General features: G+C 43.9%; 2 protein-coding genes across 6 annotated transcripts in view; one reads left to right on the forward strand and one right to left on the reverse strand.

Annotated features, from left to right (window-relative positions):
- LOC108266890 (E3 ubiquitin-protein ligase TRIM35) overlaps positions 1–16,803 on the reverse strand; it is a 63,271-nt gene that overhangs the window by 27,028 nt on the left and 19,440 nt on the right. The window lies entirely within an intron of this gene.
- LOC108266880 (coiled-coil domain-containing protein 138) lies at positions 350–15,651 on the forward strand. Of its 5 annotated transcripts, XR_006982607.2 has the most exons (16): positions 1,191–1,339; positions 1,758–1,827; positions 2,399–2,501; positions 2,617–2,711; positions 3,275–3,420; positions 4,463–4,600; positions 4,812–4,931; positions 5,142–5,219; positions 5,361–5,474; positions 5,715–5,867; positions 6,213–6,320; positions 6,886–7,018; positions 8,103–8,279; positions 10,939–11,077; positions 12,528–12,752; positions 12,935–15,651. XR_006982607.2 is itself a non-coding variant. In XM_047155821.2 (15 exons), the coding sequence occupies exons 2-15, from the start codon at positions 1,793–1,795 to the stop codon at positions 12,667–12,669; spliced, it is 1,671 nt and encodes a 556-aa protein (XP_047011777.1). In that variant the 5' UTR covers positions 350–444; positions 1,758–1,792; the 3' UTR covers positions 12,670–12,896. The 5 variants fall into 5 exon arrangements, 4 of the variants coding, with proteins under 4 accessions (XP_047011777.1, XP_017326188.1, XP_017326189.1 ...); XM_047155821.2 differs by lacking the exons at positions 1,191–1,339; positions 12,935–15,651 and adding an exon at positions 350–444 and having other exon boundaries at positions 2,409–2,501; positions 12,528–12,896; XM_017470699.3 differs by lacking the exon at positions 12,935–15,651 and having other exon boundaries at positions 12,528–12,896.

Consider the following 16,803-nt stretch of genomic DNA (forward strand, 5'->3'; position numbering starts at 1 on the left):
TGTGAGAGCGAGAGAGAGAGAAAGAGAGAGAGAGCGAGAGAGAGAGACAGCAGTATCTCTTCCAGTGTAGTGCATGATGTCACTGGTTTGCAGACAGAGTTTACAGAAAGAGGAAACCGCAAACGATCGTCCTCAGAGCTTTTGCCGTGGCCTGTAGGTTCTTCAGGGAAAGCTGAGGTAACCCTGTACCTATTACCTGCTGCTGTAACCATAAAGACCATGATGCTCAGACACACAAGATTAGCAGTAGCAGGGTTATGACCCCGTGCCCTGGAGATCAGCTGATGACATCATTAACTCTAGGAGAAATGTTAGGTGAACTGCTCCCTCGTGAAGGGAAGTAATCCTTTTTGAAATAGCTGTGTGTGAGTGTGGATGTGTTTGACAGGCTGAACAACACCGAGTGCTGACGTTCCTCCTGATCGTTGATGACACAAACGGGCAGTGAGTTAGTCAGACATTAGCAGAGGGTGGGAGTGAGTAGATCTGACGCTAGCAGCCTGAGAATGCAGTGATTAATGCCATCGTGGCGAGAGGGTAGATTTACTGGTCATTTTATGTGCGTTTTGTGTAAAATAGTCAACTGTATTAACTAATCATGTTGGACTGAGAGTCAGTACCCTAGCTGAATGTGCTGGTATATTCTGTAGAAAATATATATATATTAAAAAAAACAAAAACATTTTTCAAATACACTTCTGTAAATATAAATATACATATGGCATATGTTAATCTGATATATGGCTATATATTTCTGTTAAATTTTTTATTCTGTTAGTTTTTAAATGATATTTTTTATAGGTTGTTTTGCAATTTCTTTTAGTCCTACTAATTTTATTTATTATATATTGCTATTCAAATCCCACAAGTATAATTATTATTATTAGTAGTAGTAGTAGTACTAATTAAAACTTGTTAATGTGAAATATTTTAATTAGATTTTTTTTTTTTTTACACACAATTTTTTTTTTAGCACAATTTAAAAAGGGTGATTATTTATATTGTGAAATTGTAAAATGGCGGACACTTCCGGTATTGCTGAGCAGGCTTAGTTAATATTTTTCACGCCCGTATTTCAACAACTTCCGCCTTCTTGCTCAGAATAATCTTACAGTCAATTGGAAAGTTTCGCTGTCATTAGGAAGTATTAGCCAATCAGCGCGCAGGAGGCGGGATTTGTCGTAATGCAGGCGGGGGAAAAGACCGTTCCTGGTTTGTTTGTGTTGTTAATAAGAGTGGCGGCCAGTTTGAACTCAGAATGAGCAGCGAGTTTTCCGGCAGCGATTTAGACATAAAGGTTGAAATATTGAAGAGGAAGTATTTAGAGAGGAGAAATCGGGTACTTATTTTTTTTTTTATTAATTTATTATTATTTATTTAGTTTTTTTTTTACACAAAAAAACCCAACCCCTGAACTGTCTCAGGAGTTAATTTAGACAGCTATGTTTGTTAGTTGATAGAAACGTAGTTGTTTTTGACGTAATTAGCGAACAGTGACAATATCTGTTTGTTTGTTATTCCAGTCCTACGTGTGTTAACGTACTGTCCAGAACAGCTAGGCCCAATATCAAATGACCCCCTGATTAACATGTAGTGCACTAAATTAGGCGCTCGCGCCATGATTCTGTAGGTCACTGAGGTAGGGAGCAGAGCGGCATTTAGCATGCAGCCCTAGTTTCTCTTAAATGTATGCTGTAACTACTTATTTACAGATTTAAATGTCTTTATAGTGAAAAATAAACTTTTCTGTTTATCAGGTTTCTGCGACTGAAGGAGCCGAAGTGAGTGAGAAATGTGGAGGAGCTGTGGAAAAACCTACAAAGTGCTGTAAGTACTGCATTTACTGCTTATATACTGCAAGTGCACTACGTAGGGAGTGAGTTATAGGGGAATAACTGTAGTGCACTACGTAGGGAGCGAGTTATAGGGGTATAACTAGTGCACTACGTAGGGAGCGAGTTATAGAGGTGTAACTGTAGTGCACTACGTAGGGAGCGAGTTATAGGGGTATAACTAGTGCACTACGTAGGGAGCGAGTTATAGAGGTGTAACTGTAGTGCACTACGTAGGGAGCGAGTTATAGGGGTATAACTAGTGCACTACGTAGGGAGTGAGTTATAGGGGTATAACTAGTGCACTACGTAGGGAGCGAGTTATAGAGGTGTAACTGTAGTGCACTACGTAGGGAGCGAGTTATAGAGGTGTAACTGTAGTGCACTACGTAGGGAGCGAGTTATAGGGGTATAACTAGTGCACTACGTAAGTAGTGTTAGAGACTTTAGTAGAAAATACAAGCTCAAAAATGTTTTTATCCAGATGACATCACAAGACGAATTTGCATATTATACAGTATTGAATTTGCATATTGAGTGAAGTGTTGATGTTGTTGAATGCCGAGGTGCGGTCAGGGGCAGGGAGGAAGTGACATCACGCAGAGAGCTGAAGAGCTACAGCCGAGCGCTGGAGGAGCTTTTCCAGGCCGTGTCAGATCCACCTGCAGGGTAAGAGAAGGCAGTAGAGCGATGAAGCTCCTGGTTCCTGTGTTTATACAGGAATGCATTCACTCAGAAGACAGGTTTATCTTTTTTAATTTAAATAAAAATTTTGCGAGAGCAGGCTCGAGCGTGACGAGAGCGTTCTGAGCAGTGAAGATGAGCTCAGTGACCAGACGGACATCCTGGACCGTACCAACATCCTGTGTACAGAGACGGGTGAGAGCTCATCACTACATACCATAATGTTCAATAGATGCAGTATACAGGGGGCTAAGCACCTACATTGGTGTCATTTTATTGTTTTTTTCTTCTTCCTCTGCCCCGAAATGAATCGTCTAGCTCCAAGTACAGGTCATAGAGACATGAACTTGGTCAGTAGGTCCTGCTACACGTCCGAGCGAGGTGATAGTGTTTTAAAGAGTGACTGCCGTCGGCCAATCAGATTTCAGGGTTGGAATCATGCTCATCTGTCGTCTCTTTTGTCGTTTATGTGACTTGCGAGAACCGGCCAGTGAGAGTGCAGCTTGCGAAGGGTGCTTGGACCCCACAGATATCGCGGCAGAGTCTGTCTCATTCATAGGCCGTCCTTTCGCAGCATTGCATGACGGCGATCCCATAATTCTGTTCACCGGGAATCACTGCCGCGGTTGCGTGTAGCTCTCTTACACTCAGACTAGAAGTGATGGTGTGAGATGAAGTTGAATCCTGACGGACTCGGATGTTTACCTTCGGGACACGCCTTCTGACCACTCAGCCATCCTGATCTCGTTTATTTGCAGACGTGACGCTGCCCTCCAGCGTAGCCTGCACTTCCAGCTCACTTGAGACAGAGCCGGCGAGGTTCAGCGGAGGAGAGGGTCTGAGGAGCCAGGTGCCTGTTGAACAAGTGTACCAGGAGATGATTGAGATTTATGAAAGACTGCAGGTAAGTGAACCCCAGATTCAGAGAAACACTTTGTAAACGTTCCTCTCACTCAGTGCGACTTGGAGAAACTTCAGTCAGGGAAACGAACACAGTGGTTAAAAACATTAACTGTGAAACATCTGAAGCCTGGCCAGTCCTCCTGCAGAAGCTGTTGCACCCGGCGCCGGTTTCCCCGTGTGTGTCCCCACTGTAGCCTCAGATTCCTGTTCTTGGCTGGCAGGACTGGAACCTGATGTGGTGTTCTGCCTCAAGGTTTGATGTGTTGCGATGCTTTTCTGCTCGGCGTGGTTGTAAAGAGCGGTTATTTGTGTTACTCTTCCTGTCCGCTCGAGCAAGCCTCGCCGTTTTGCTCTCACCCTCTCACATCACCATCAACCATTCTGTGTACACTCTAGTGAAAAGCCCAGGAGATCAGCAGTTACTGAAATACTCTGAAATAACCAGCACGGTGCCACCGAGATCAGATTTCTCCTCGTTCTGATGTGAACATTAACTGAAGACCTGTATCTGCAGGATTACATACATTGTGCTGCTGCAACATGATTGGCTGATTGGATAATTGCACAAAAGTGCAGTTTTTCCTGTTAAAGCCTGGGGAGGTGTGTGTGTGTGTGTGTGTGTGTGTGTGTGTGTGTGTGTGTGTGTGTGTGTGTGCGCCGTCCTATCCGAAAGTACTGGAGCAGCAAGTCCAGTTCTATTGTTTTTGTTAAACACTCGTTTGAGATAAAAAGATGGATGAGACGATGTGATCAGAATTTCAGCTTTCATTTCCAGATATTTACGTTTAGACGTGGTAAACACCTTAGAACCTGGCACCTTTTGTTTGAACACACCCATTTTTCAAGTGATCAAAAATATTGGACCACGTGCCTGACCCAGGTGTGTCCTGTTAAAATAGTGACTTACTGCTTTTGCTTGTATCTTTCTCATTTGTAAGTCGCTTTGGATAAAAGTGTCTGCTAAGTGAATAAATGACCCTAACCTCTGTGTGTGTGTGTGTGTGTGTGTGTGTGTGTGTGTGTGTGTGTGTGTGTGTGTCCAGGTACGGGCGGCTGAGCTGTGTGAGCGTGAATGTGAGCTCCAGCGGAGAGAGAAGCTTCTCCTAAAGCATCAGAGCACCGTAAACAGACTTCTCACTGTGGAGGAAGACGTACTAGATCGCATGAATGCCATGCAACAGGTTAAACTTCATCTCTCTCACACACACACACACACACACACTGCTGCTGTTGAGTTCTGGATTGTGATTGTTCAGGTGGTGTTGATTAGTTCTCTGTGACTCTTCGTTGAGTTAGGAGTCTGGGTTGTGGGTTTGTGGTGAACAGGAAGATGAAGATGATGATGATGATGATGATGATGATGATATTTAAATGATGTGTGTTTTTACACAGGAACACCAGCAGGAGATGGAGAATCTCAGGGCTGCACTGAGAGAAAAGACCAAAGAGAACAAAAGGATTAAATCTAGTTTTGATTCCATAAAGGAGTTAAATGACACCATGAAGAAACAGGTGGGAATTTAAGGTTAAAACGATGTTCCAGATGTTTATGTCAGATTTGTACACTGGAACATGTTTATGGGTCTGTCCTTCATCCTCAGGTTAATACTTGGAGGAAATGTGGGTCGTTTATATTTACCCTGTTTGCAGTGATAGTAGTGTGTGTGTGTGTGTGTGTGTGTGTGTGTGTGTGTGTGTGTGTGTGTTCTCCTCTGTGTACAGCTGAGTGAAGTAAGTGAGCAGAACACCAGGCTGGAGAGCCAGTCACGGAAAGTTCAAGCTCGACTAGAAAACCTGCAGGTGAAGAAAAACGCAACCATGCAGATGTTTCAGATTTCTAAATAAAAGTCTGTAAAAATGTTCAGATGGTCTTGTGTTTAGTGAGATGCATAAAGGTAATACTTTAAAGGTGATATTTTGTGTGTGCATATGCGTTTTTAGAGAAAGCACGAGCACTCGGTGTCGCAACGAGTGCGGGAAAACGTTGTGCTGAAGTCACGTGATCTCAAACCATCCAATCAGGACAAACCCCCACCTCCCAACAAAGCTAGCAAGGTAAATCTAACAGGTGAATGAGCGGATTTTAACACTGGAGATGTTTGGACGCTTCCTGTGTACAGTGTAATAGCATGGGGAGGCCACTAGGGGCAGCAGCAGCACCGTCACTGCTGCACCACTCAGCACTGTGTTCAGACCCAACACTGCTGAGGCAGTTTATATGCAGGCTTCTTTGTTAGATAACAACGCTGCAAATAATAATTATAATAAAAATAATAATAATAATTTTCCATTTAGAGCTCGTCCAGTTCTTCAGTACTGAAGCTGCTCTGGTATTTGATGGACTGGATGGTGGACGGTCCGCCTTTTTCCTCCGAAGACATGAAAACGGAGCGCGAGTTTGACCCGTTTGAGGTTCCACGTCCCTCTCTACATGAACGCTGCGCCAAGGTCTGTGTATATACACACACTCACACACACTCTCACACACGGGTTTAAGCATGCCCTTCATGAAAGAAGCCTTTTGTTCCTTTTAATGTTTTCAAAACTTGAAGCAACAATGAGCTTTTTCTAAAATAAAAAAACCCTGAGCTTTTTGGGAATATAAACTCGACCAGCGCGAGCGTTTATTGCAGGTAGCGTCGATGTAAATCACGTCGTTTGTTTATTCTAAACACTGTTCTGTCTCCTTTGGCTCCACCCCATAACTCACACCTCAGACCTGCACAGACACACCTGCAGTTGTTTTTATCTTTAAAAACTCTACATTAAATTAGTATATTTTGTCTTTGTCAGGTCCTTCCTGTTTTGCTGGAGCAGTTCCAGCAGGCCGAGGCGTTTCTTCACTCACCGCTCCTGCGCTTCATCTACTGCGCCCTCACACAGCTGGAGCACAGCACACAGGTTCTTTACATGATCATGTCACTCAGACACCCACTCTTTACAACCGTGATGAGCAGAAAAGCATCTCCGGACGCACCGGATCAGACCGATCTTCATCTGTCCTGTCGTGTTGCTCCTGTCCCAGCTGTAGCCTCAGACTCATGTTCTTGTCTGACAGGAGTGGAACCTGGTCTGGTCTTCTGCTGTTGTAGCTCATCTGCATCAGGGTTTGAGGTGTTGAGATGCTTATCTGCTCAGCGTGGGTGCACAGAGTGGTTGTTTGTCAGCTCGTAGCGGTCAGGTCATTCTCCTCTGAGCTTTCCTCTCATCAGTACTGCTGTACCTCTAATAAACATTCTACACTGTTTAGACCTTACTTCAGTTTCTGGCCTTTCACGTCACGTTTCTTTCTGCACACGCTGAGGCTGAGAGCAGGCGAATGCTCACGTACACAACGCTAACACTCCTCAGCTGCAGATACTAGCATTAATGCTTTACAGGCACAGAGGTTCACATGTGAATACGCTTTGTGTGTGTGTGTGTGTGTGTGTGTGTGTGTGTGTGTGTGTGTGTGTTCGTTTTCCAGCACCTCCCTTTGACCTCAACGTTGAGGAGGTTAGGAGAGGAAGTGAACCGAAAATCTCCTCCACTGTTCAGGAGCTCCTGCCCTCACACTCGCTTCTTATCCTCCATCATTGTCCTCAAAACACTTAGCCAGGGTGAGACTACCCTTTATTATACAACCCTCTATCCATCCATCTCTCTCTCTCTCTCGTTCTCTCTCTCTCTCTCTCTATGTCCATTTGGCATTTAGCATTGGCAGCACTTGGCCCAAATTTGGTCAGCATGTTCCTCAGACTCTCCACAATCTGTGTGCCAAATTTCATAACTTTTTACCAGATGGTTCTCTGGTCTTCAGTAGAGAGTCTAGCCAGAAGAAGATAAGTAGGTGTGACTCCACACACTCCCAGCAGATGGTGATGTTGAGATGTTTGGAGAAAAGTGTACAGTGCAGCATGCTCATGCTCTCTCTCTGTCTCTCTCCCTCTCCCTCTCCCTCTCTCTCTCTCTCTCTCTCTCTCTCTCTCTCTCTCTAAAGCCATGTTCCACTCAGTGTTTAATCACGTAAGAAAGTCAGCTGTTCCTTCTTCTCACTCTGGGAATGACATTTAAACACTCTTTAATAAACTTCTCATTCAGCTCCATCCTTTTAAAGAAGCTAGCTTCAGCATGTTTAGACTTTCTGTCAAGCTCCAGCGGGATTTTAAATCTCTAAGGAGAAGTAAATGAATCAGAAGGTCAGGATGTTAGCCTGGCTCAGGTACGAGTGTGCTGCGTTGGCAGAGAATTTTAAAAAATTTTTGGCCTCCGCAGGATGGTTCAAGGCTCCATCTGGGAGAAATCAGCCTTCTGCCTTCTCTCTGTTCTTTTTTCTTAAGCTGTTACGACAAAGACGTCTTGGCCTCCTGGTTTATATGCGGAGAATGGCAGATATACAGCAGGGATGAAACGGTCACACTGCCCGCTGTATTGCTGGAAAGCGGGTCATTAGAAGTGTTTATCTGAAGCAGATGAGGGAGAGATTGGGTAACTTGCACGCCTGAGGAGGAGATATCACTCTGAGCTGTACGGTAGAGGGATGGATCCAAAGCTCTTGGGAAGTTTGGAGAAGATTTAGCTATAATAAAGCAGAAGTGTCTCACTGGGGAGTCAGTGTATGATTTTAATATATGATTAGGTTTAATGACTTTTACACACACATAACCAAACCACGAATATTTCTGCTCCGTTTCTGATCTACAGCGGACATCTTGGCGCAGGCCCTCGATGTTTTGAACGGCATTGTTGGAGAGGATGAGGGGCGTGGCCTCTTCCTGAAGTACAAGGCCCTGACGGCCATTTTAGCCGTGCTGAGGACAGGAAGTCCGGGACTGCTGGCTCCTTCACTGGACGTCCTGCTTCACATGAGCACAGAGTCACGTGAGTTTCACAACACGAACATCTTTATATGTAATTTAACACAAGTATAGTAGATCATGTTTATCGATTTGGACCAGAGACAGGACAGAGTGAACTGGAATGTCGGTGTACATCAGACTGTGACTCAGACACTTTATTCGTTTCTTCTCTGAGTTCAGTTACGTTTGGATTTCTCACACAGAAGCTAGTGAGGTTTACATGCACACGCAGTTACGGCTGTGATTAGCGTGATTGAGCCCACATGGTTACACACTCGAGCATCATTAACACGTCCGTCAGCCCGGCTCCTTTACGCTCCGTTAAACGCTAACGCGTCAGACGAGGCTAATAAACTTCTCCCAAATGCACAGAGCGGACATTAAGCTGGAAAAACCTGAGTGTAGATACGAAGTTCTGGTGTTGGAGGTCTTCAGCATAGCACGTTTGAACTTGTGCTTCCTCAACGCATTAACACACCTTTCATGAGATTACAGTCCACTCAAGGATCCAAAACGTCCACCAGGTTTCCATGGTGACCAGAATAAAATTTCACATTTAGGACATGGACAAGGCCTGTTATCTTCTCTTTAAAACTGGAAAAAAATAGCACGAGAAGATCTGTAAATTGGTATGCAGGACAGGTACACAGCGTGTTTATTATATTTATTTGAACAGAGCCAGTGGGACAGCGATATAACTCGCGATTGGGAAATCAAACCCTGCATACGCTTTACAGACAGAAAAATATTCAGCCATAACGTGAGAACTTGACACACAACACAATGATTATATTATCTTCGCTAGTATTAGCTACGATATGTTTTTCTGTGCGTTCGTATGCTATATTGTGCGAAGCATGTCACTTTCTGGAATTCTGCCTCCTGAAATCTTTCATGTTCTGGCTCTCCATGATTACACACCCCTAACGTCATGCCCGACTTGCTGCGATTGCCGCTAATCAGCGAAAATCCCTTTATGAGCGACGCCCGTTTCCTTTTAGTGACACTAAGCAGAGCTGCAGAGTTCCAGAGTCCTCAGGGGCGCCGGTTTACGAGCTGCGAGCGATTTATGAAGGGATAATTAGCAGCCTGTGTGAAAGCACTACGGTCAGAGAGCAGGAGGAGTTCACACCTGAAGGTCACCTCCAGCATCCTGCATTTCAGCGTAAACCCTGTTCAGCGTCCTCGTCCCGGTTTCGTAATGCGCTCCATGTGCGGGTGCCGGGAAAAAGTCAGACGGTCAAAATCCTCTTGTGATGGACGCCTTTGAAGTTCCCTCAGCTTTGTCTAATAGGAGACAGCACTACCTGTGAAGATGAGAGACAGCAGATGTGGACTGTGTGTGTGTTGGTTGGAGAGAGAGAGAGAGTGAGAGAGTGAGTGGGAGGCAGATGTGCCAAGATAAAAGGGCCATGCTGACCATTTGTGTTAAATCATGGGGTGAAAGGTCACCCAACTTGCATTAACGCAAGGCAGATGATGAAAACCCAGAGAAACTCTGCGTTCGGTCACCGACGTCGTCCCAGGTTCTTCACACACCAAGAAAGCAGACATGTTTGTCCAAAGCTAGTTTCATGAGAATTTAAGGCTCCATCCCCTCCTGGTGATGTCCTTACAGACCTAACCACTAACTCAGGAAGAAGTACAGTGACCTCCTCATTCATCCCAATACAGTTCTCCGTTCCACCTACAGTGACTTCGTACCGAACGTGGCCTTCATCATCATCATCATCAACACATCAGTGCCAAGTGGTCTGGTTCGGTCTATCTTCAAGTCTGCTGAAGTCTTCTTTAAGAAGCCAACTCTCTAACCTCATTATTATTGTTAACTGCAGAGCCATCTGTGTTTTCTCCAGCTGTTGCAAAGCTGTCTTCATATCTTTAACTGAAGATTTACTAGATGCTGAGCAGTGTGCCTACAATACTGATCGTTCCACGGATACCTCCATGGAGCTTCCACTGCCTTTGACGCTGTGAATCACCAAATCCTCATTTCCATGTGGGGTTTGGAAGCTGTGATCAGACCTTCAGTAGTTCTCCTCATACTTACAGAATCCAGATGTGACACCTCACACTTTTTATACTAAGTTCTAGGATTAGTGATAAAGTCTCTTGGCTTCTTATCACCACTACACATCTTGTGTAGACGCGAGTCAGACATCACTGCTATGTTATCCTGATGTCATCACATGACCTTCACTCTGCTCTAATGTCACGTCTGTCTGGATGAGTTGGAACAGTAGGTCTGATCTTATACCAGCTGTCTGATACGTCTCATGGTATTAAAGTTGTACTAGAAAAATGGCAGTGAAGAAGAACTTCCACATTGTGAACATCTGTGGAATGAGTTCTGCTTTCAGTTCCAGAAGTAAAGTATTTAACGAGGAAGGATGAGGCACTCGGTGTAGAAACGGTTTAGTGAGAGCGAGTGGAGATTAATTTTATAAACGAGACACGAGACCCTCAGAGACGTCAGAACAGACCTTTTATTTATTTATTTATTTACTTACTTACTTATTTGCCTTCTTGTGTATTTTTTGTTTGTGTTTCTTTGCAACCTGAAATTCAGTTCAAATCTGTATTTAATTGGAGTCAGATGTTTCTCAGTCCAGCCTTAGCGAGTAGTGCTACTCTCCTCAATCCTCGTCTCCTTTTGTAAAGTTATTAATTTTTTATTCTAGGTCATCTTCCTGCCTTCCTGGAAGCGTGTAGCACCGATCAGTTCTTCCGTTGTGCTGCCGTACTTCTCCGAAACCCGCGGCTGGACCTCACTGTCGCAGAGAAGCTCAGCGTTCTCCTCCAGAAACTCTCCTGCATCAGGTCTGAATTCATTACTTCATCATCATCATCGTCATCACTTCAGTCATCAGTAGAAGGTCTGAGGGACTCCAATAAGACAATAAAAGAGAAACTATAACCTGGAGGCTGTGTTCCAGCAAGGCAGCATGAAGGATTTATCATAAAAGATGAAACGGGAAGTTCCAGGTTGATCTTCTCCAGGTAGCGCTTCGAGATATTGAGGTGTTTTCCTGACTCCAGAACTGAAGGCGTTCCTTTTTAAACAGCCGTATCAGTCTTCGTTAGGAGAGACTTAAACCTCCTTAAAGCGAAGGAATAAAAGGCTCAAAACTCAGCAGTAATACATTTATTTAACTGTTTTTGTTCGGACCTTTGAAGAAGCTCCGCCCACTCTCATGATGACCTACTCATCAGCATTTTTTCTGTTTTTTTTCAGAAGTCACATTCTCTCGCTAAGTTGTAGCTTATAGAGGAATTTCCCCAAATGGTGATAACTGTTTAATTGTTTAGGAAAGATTTTATACTGAAAATGGCTTGAAAATTGTTAATGATGAATATAATTCATGATTAAACTTACTTATAAAGTTTTTCAAATTGACCTGTAGCGCGCAGCCTGAAGTCCGCTCCGTCTCCGTCTGTACCCCGAGTGAGGCTTTACCTCAGCGCTCCTCGTCCTCACTTCCACGGAACCCAGATGGTGAAGCTTCGTTTGTGCCGAGCCTCGTCTCTTCATCTGGAGCAGACCTCCGGTTGTGTAATAACAGTGTAGCGTAGCGTAGATCTGCTTTCTAGTTACATCAGCATGTCTTATTTCCTGAGCGTCATCCTCGCCAGGCTGACCTGCTGAAAGGAAAACACCTCGTTAGCTTAGCTTCGGCGTCTAAACGAGCTCATTAATCCTCATTAGTGGAGATGGGGTGAGGGCGGGAAACGTCTGGAGGAAAGAGAAACTCTGCTGACGGACCAGATGTGAAGTTTGTACTGAGACGCAGTCGTGTTGGAGAATAGGAACGCTCTGTACGGATTAAAACAGCGTGTGTGGTGCTGTTACAGGAAAATAATCAGCGTCGGGGGAGGTGCGATGTAGCTGAGTTAGCGTCGATTATTTTGCTATAACAGCACGTCGCTGTAACGTGTTTTATTCCTTTTAAACCACAGCAATCTGCTGCTTACAGTTTTATCATTCATTACAGATCACATCGTAGTGTTTAATCTGTTTACAGTCGTGATTAACGTTGTGGAACGTCCACGAGACAAGTTTTCATCTACGCTACAGCAGCCGTAAACCTCAAAATGTAAATCCTGTGCTGAAAAACTTACTGTTACAGAGCACCGGAACTGGAGACTCCTTCCGAAAATGTTCAATAAACACGACTGCACGCTGTTCGTTTCTAACTCAATTTATCAAGTTTAAATTACATCACACTGTGGAAATTGTTGCTATAGAAACAACAATGTGTGTGTGTTGCAGAAAGAACCGGCGTCTGTTCGAAGCGTCCTCACTGCACCTGCTGCTCCAGGAAGCGCAGTGCTCGGCAGATCCGTCTCGAGCCTTCCTCAACATCAACTTCAGCTCCATCCTGTTTAATTTGGGCGTGGCCTCCCGTTCCTGACACGCCCACAACCTATACAGGAGAGACAAAAAAATCATACACACAATCATAAACGTCGTGGCGTTTCTCAGCATCGAGTCACGGTACTGTGTTTGTGTTGTGATGTTTAATGGGTACCTTTTTTTAGTGGGTTGTTTAAAGTACTTTTATTAATGAATTATTTACAAATGTATTTATAATTATAAATTATTCTGCATTATTTATTAAACTTTATTATTATTTGCTTATTGTGTGTTAACTTGCTAATTAATTATTCATATTTCAGAAAAACACTACTGAATGTCCTGCTTCATTTATACACACGCTGGATTTAAGTGATGGACTGAACACTCACAGACACACACACCCACACACTCACAGACACACACCCACACACTCACAGACACACACACACACACACACACACACACACACACACACACACACACACACACACTGGAGCAGCTCGTCTGTGTTTATTTCTGTGTTCTGATGAACATGGTCCCCGTGTCCTCAGCCGCCTCTCTCAGACCCGTTCTTCTCCGCGTGTTGGTACTAATCCCGGGGTTTGGTTCTTCTTGCGTTGATCTTCAGCGACGTTTCATTGGCCGAGGCAGAAGAGAACGCGGCGTAGGTTTGTACACTTGGCCCGCGTTTGTAAACCTGTGGTTTTCAGAGAGCTCCCTCACGTCTCGTGCGTTTTTAACCGAATTAAATCGTTTGCGACGGAATCAAACTTTTTTTCTGGAGATTAAAACATTTAAGTCAACAATCCTCTCATTACTTCTCAAATAATGTTTTTTTAAGGAGCTGTAAACCGAGCGCAGCTGCTGCTCGTGTCGTTCAGACGGTTTGATGGAGTTTACGGAGACTCGAGGGAAGTTGTTTTCCTGTGAAGTCATGCGTTCATCGATCACTTTCTGGGTTTGGTTTTTATTCACGCAAGCTTAACCCCTCACGATGGATGGAAAATGGAGCGGTGTACACACACGGAAGAGACAATGTGCTACTGTAGTGTAAGACACGCCCACGGGGACAGGGCCTACAGTATCAGTTCAAGAGAACGTTTAATCGCATGAAAACGAGACGAGTACAGGATGAATCGTCAAGAAAATGATAAGAATTCTGAAAGTGAAATCAAACCTGGTGTTTGTGAGCTTTCTGTTCCTGTCTGTTAGTGTTAAAACACCGTGTTGGAGATCTTCTCATTTCTATATATATGTATAGTTCTCACTTTACCTGACAGGTTTGTGCTGTTATTAGGGGGGATTCTGCAGGTCAGGCACGTGGTCCATCATGGAGAAGTTCATCACACAGATTTGGTTCCCTGCTCCCGTGTTAATGTTTGGACACAAGTCTCTCCAGCAAACCAGCTGATCTTCGCGGAGTTATCTCCATTACATAACTTGGCGATGAGCTCACGATGTGGATCAGGAACAAGACAAAACCCGATATTGTGCTGATGTAAACCGTCGGCTGATACGTAAACACGAGATATAATTCCTCCAGAACATCCAAACTAACTAACACATCTGGGAGGGGTTAGTGCTCTACGTACTTATGTTAGTTAAGCAGAATTCTTTGTATGAATTTTTGGTAGAATGACCTTTGGCTGCAATTACATCTGCAAGTCTTCTGGGATATGTCTCTGTCAGCTTTGCACATCTGGATCCTGATATTTTTGCCTATTCTTCTTGGCAAGATTGCTAAAGATCTGTCAGATTGGACGGAGACCAGTGGGAAAACGGTTATTTTCAATTCACGGATTCTCAAGGGCCGTGCATGTCACCCTCAACCCTGAACGTTTTCCCAGTCCCTGCTAACAAGAAGCATCCCCACAACATAACGCTACCACCACCATGCTTCACAGTAAACAGGGTATTCTCAGAGCGATGGGCGGTGGTTAAGCTGTATTCCTTTCAGTTTTTAATAAACACTCCAGTGGTGCTCCATGAGATGCTTATGGATATATATCTTTAATCCCCAAACCCTGATGAAGACTTTTCCAGAACGTCGTCCTGCTCTCAGTTTGTTAGCTGTTAATTCCAAGTGCACTTTCTTCCACAGTTACTTGTTAAAGGGAAAATTATTCATAATGCTTAAGTTTTCGTTTTCATTATTCAGGAAGTGGACTGTGCCGGAGGACCTGACTTTACAATGTGAAAGGAAGTTCTCGTTACGCTTTTTCGAAACAACTGGCCAGATAAATAAACAGAAGAGGATTTGATGATTCGATTTTGCTGATGTGAACATCATGTGAGGGTTCCAAGACGAGCAGTTAGTGGTGGGGGGACGGGGTGGTTAACTGGCGTACACACTCACACTCTCTCTCTCACTCACACTCTCTCTCTCACTCACACTCTCTCTCACACACACACACACACACACACACACACACACACACACACACACACACACACACACACACACACACACACTCTGAACTCATAGCTGAAGCATCCAACTCATAAGCCGATCTGTCTGTTCTTGAGGGTAAAATTATTCCAATTGGCTTTTCACGACGGTTGATTTGTGTGTGTGTGCGGATTTATTTATAATAATGCTTTTGTTATTGTTATCAATGTTTTAATAAATCAGTAATACTTTGGAAACAGATTAAAGGTTATATTTCAAAGTCTGTTTCACTGTTTTCAAAAAATCCAGCATTAAGTGCCTCTTGAAATACAACTGTGTTTGATGTTGAGATTAGAGAGTTTACTGTGCGTGTCTCTAATACTCGTTCCATATTTCCGTAATTCACATATACTGTGTATACAAACTGTGTATCCCTGAACACTCCGCTACATGTCCATGTGGGGTTCCTCCAGGTTCTCCAGTTTCCTCCTCCATGTCGGTATGTGGATTGGCTCTAATTTGCCCCTCTGTGTGTGTGTGTGTGTGTGTGTGTGTGTGTGTGTGTGTGTGTGTGTGTGTGTGTGTGTGTGTGTGTGTGTGTGTGTGTGTGTGTGTGTGTGTGTGTGGTGCCCTGTGATGGACTGATGTCCCATCCCACCCGGTGTTCCCAGGACAGTCTCTGGATCGACCCTGCGCAGAGTAAAAGTCTCACTGAAGGTGAATGAGTGTACTGCGTGTACATTACCTGCACTTTATCTGTGATACTGGAACAGAATTTCGCTGCCTTGTGCTCCATGTAATGTATCTACGGTCTTATCTAGGGATGTGTAGAGCAGGATGTGTGAGGTTTAGTCAGTAATTTTTCTGGAAGTTAGCTATAGAAGGCTGCATTGAAACAGTATAAATAAACTCTGCCCGTTTATCACTGTTCCCTACGAACTCTGCTCCTGGACACCTGAATGCTAGCGCAAAGGGGCGGAGCCTTCAGAATTAACAGGAAAGCAGAGATGAACCATTTTATTGTGTAACATCCATCTAACCACGCTGCTGGGGAAAAAAACAAACGAATTTGTAATGGTTTTAATGGGAATTGTATTGGTTTGAATAGAAGCTGTAATGTAACTGGTAATTTGTTGCTTTCTATTGGTGGCATGTTGTGTCTAGTGGATCCCATTAAGGACCGACATCCTTAATATGTCCGACGTCATGGAAATCATTTGATAATGGTGTTAAGGTTAACAGCTGATAGTTTGTAATGGTATTTGTAGTGGAAACCATTAGAATTTCTGTGATAGTTTCTATTATTTTTTCTATTGTTGTTGTTCCCCTTACCGAAATCTCGCTCTCGCTCTCGCTCTCTCTTCAAGTTAATAAGATGAGAACACCACAGCTTGTCATGTTACTGAGACAGCGCAAACTCGTCTCTCCTTTCAAGAACCTCACTGACACTGGAGACTCCTTCCATAAATGTCTGTTTACACAAAGCATCCACATTTCAACGTTTATAAGTTCTATGTTAAACAACACGTTTTTTATTCATTCATTATTACATTATATGACGCGTCTGCTTTACACGTCCCTGTGAATGAGCCGCTACTATAATAACGATAACGTATTAGAACGAGTGCATTAATATAATCCTGCGCTCCTATCAGAGCTGCTGTTCTAGACACCTTCTGACCAATCACAGACCAGAATTCAGCGGCATTTAGAATGTCCCGTCCATGTTGTCTACGTGGTGGGTAGATATTTTAAAGGATAACACATGTTCCCCATGCGCTCTTCAATTACATGGTGTAT

This window comes from Ictalurus punctatus, chromosome 6 (genome assembly GCF_001660625.3).
Source record: "Ictalurus punctatus breed USDA103 chromosome 6, Coco_2.0, whole genome shotgun sequence".
Taxonomy (NCBI): Eukaryota; Metazoa; Chordata; class Actinopteri; order Siluriformes; family Ictaluridae; genus Ictalurus; species Ictalurus punctatus.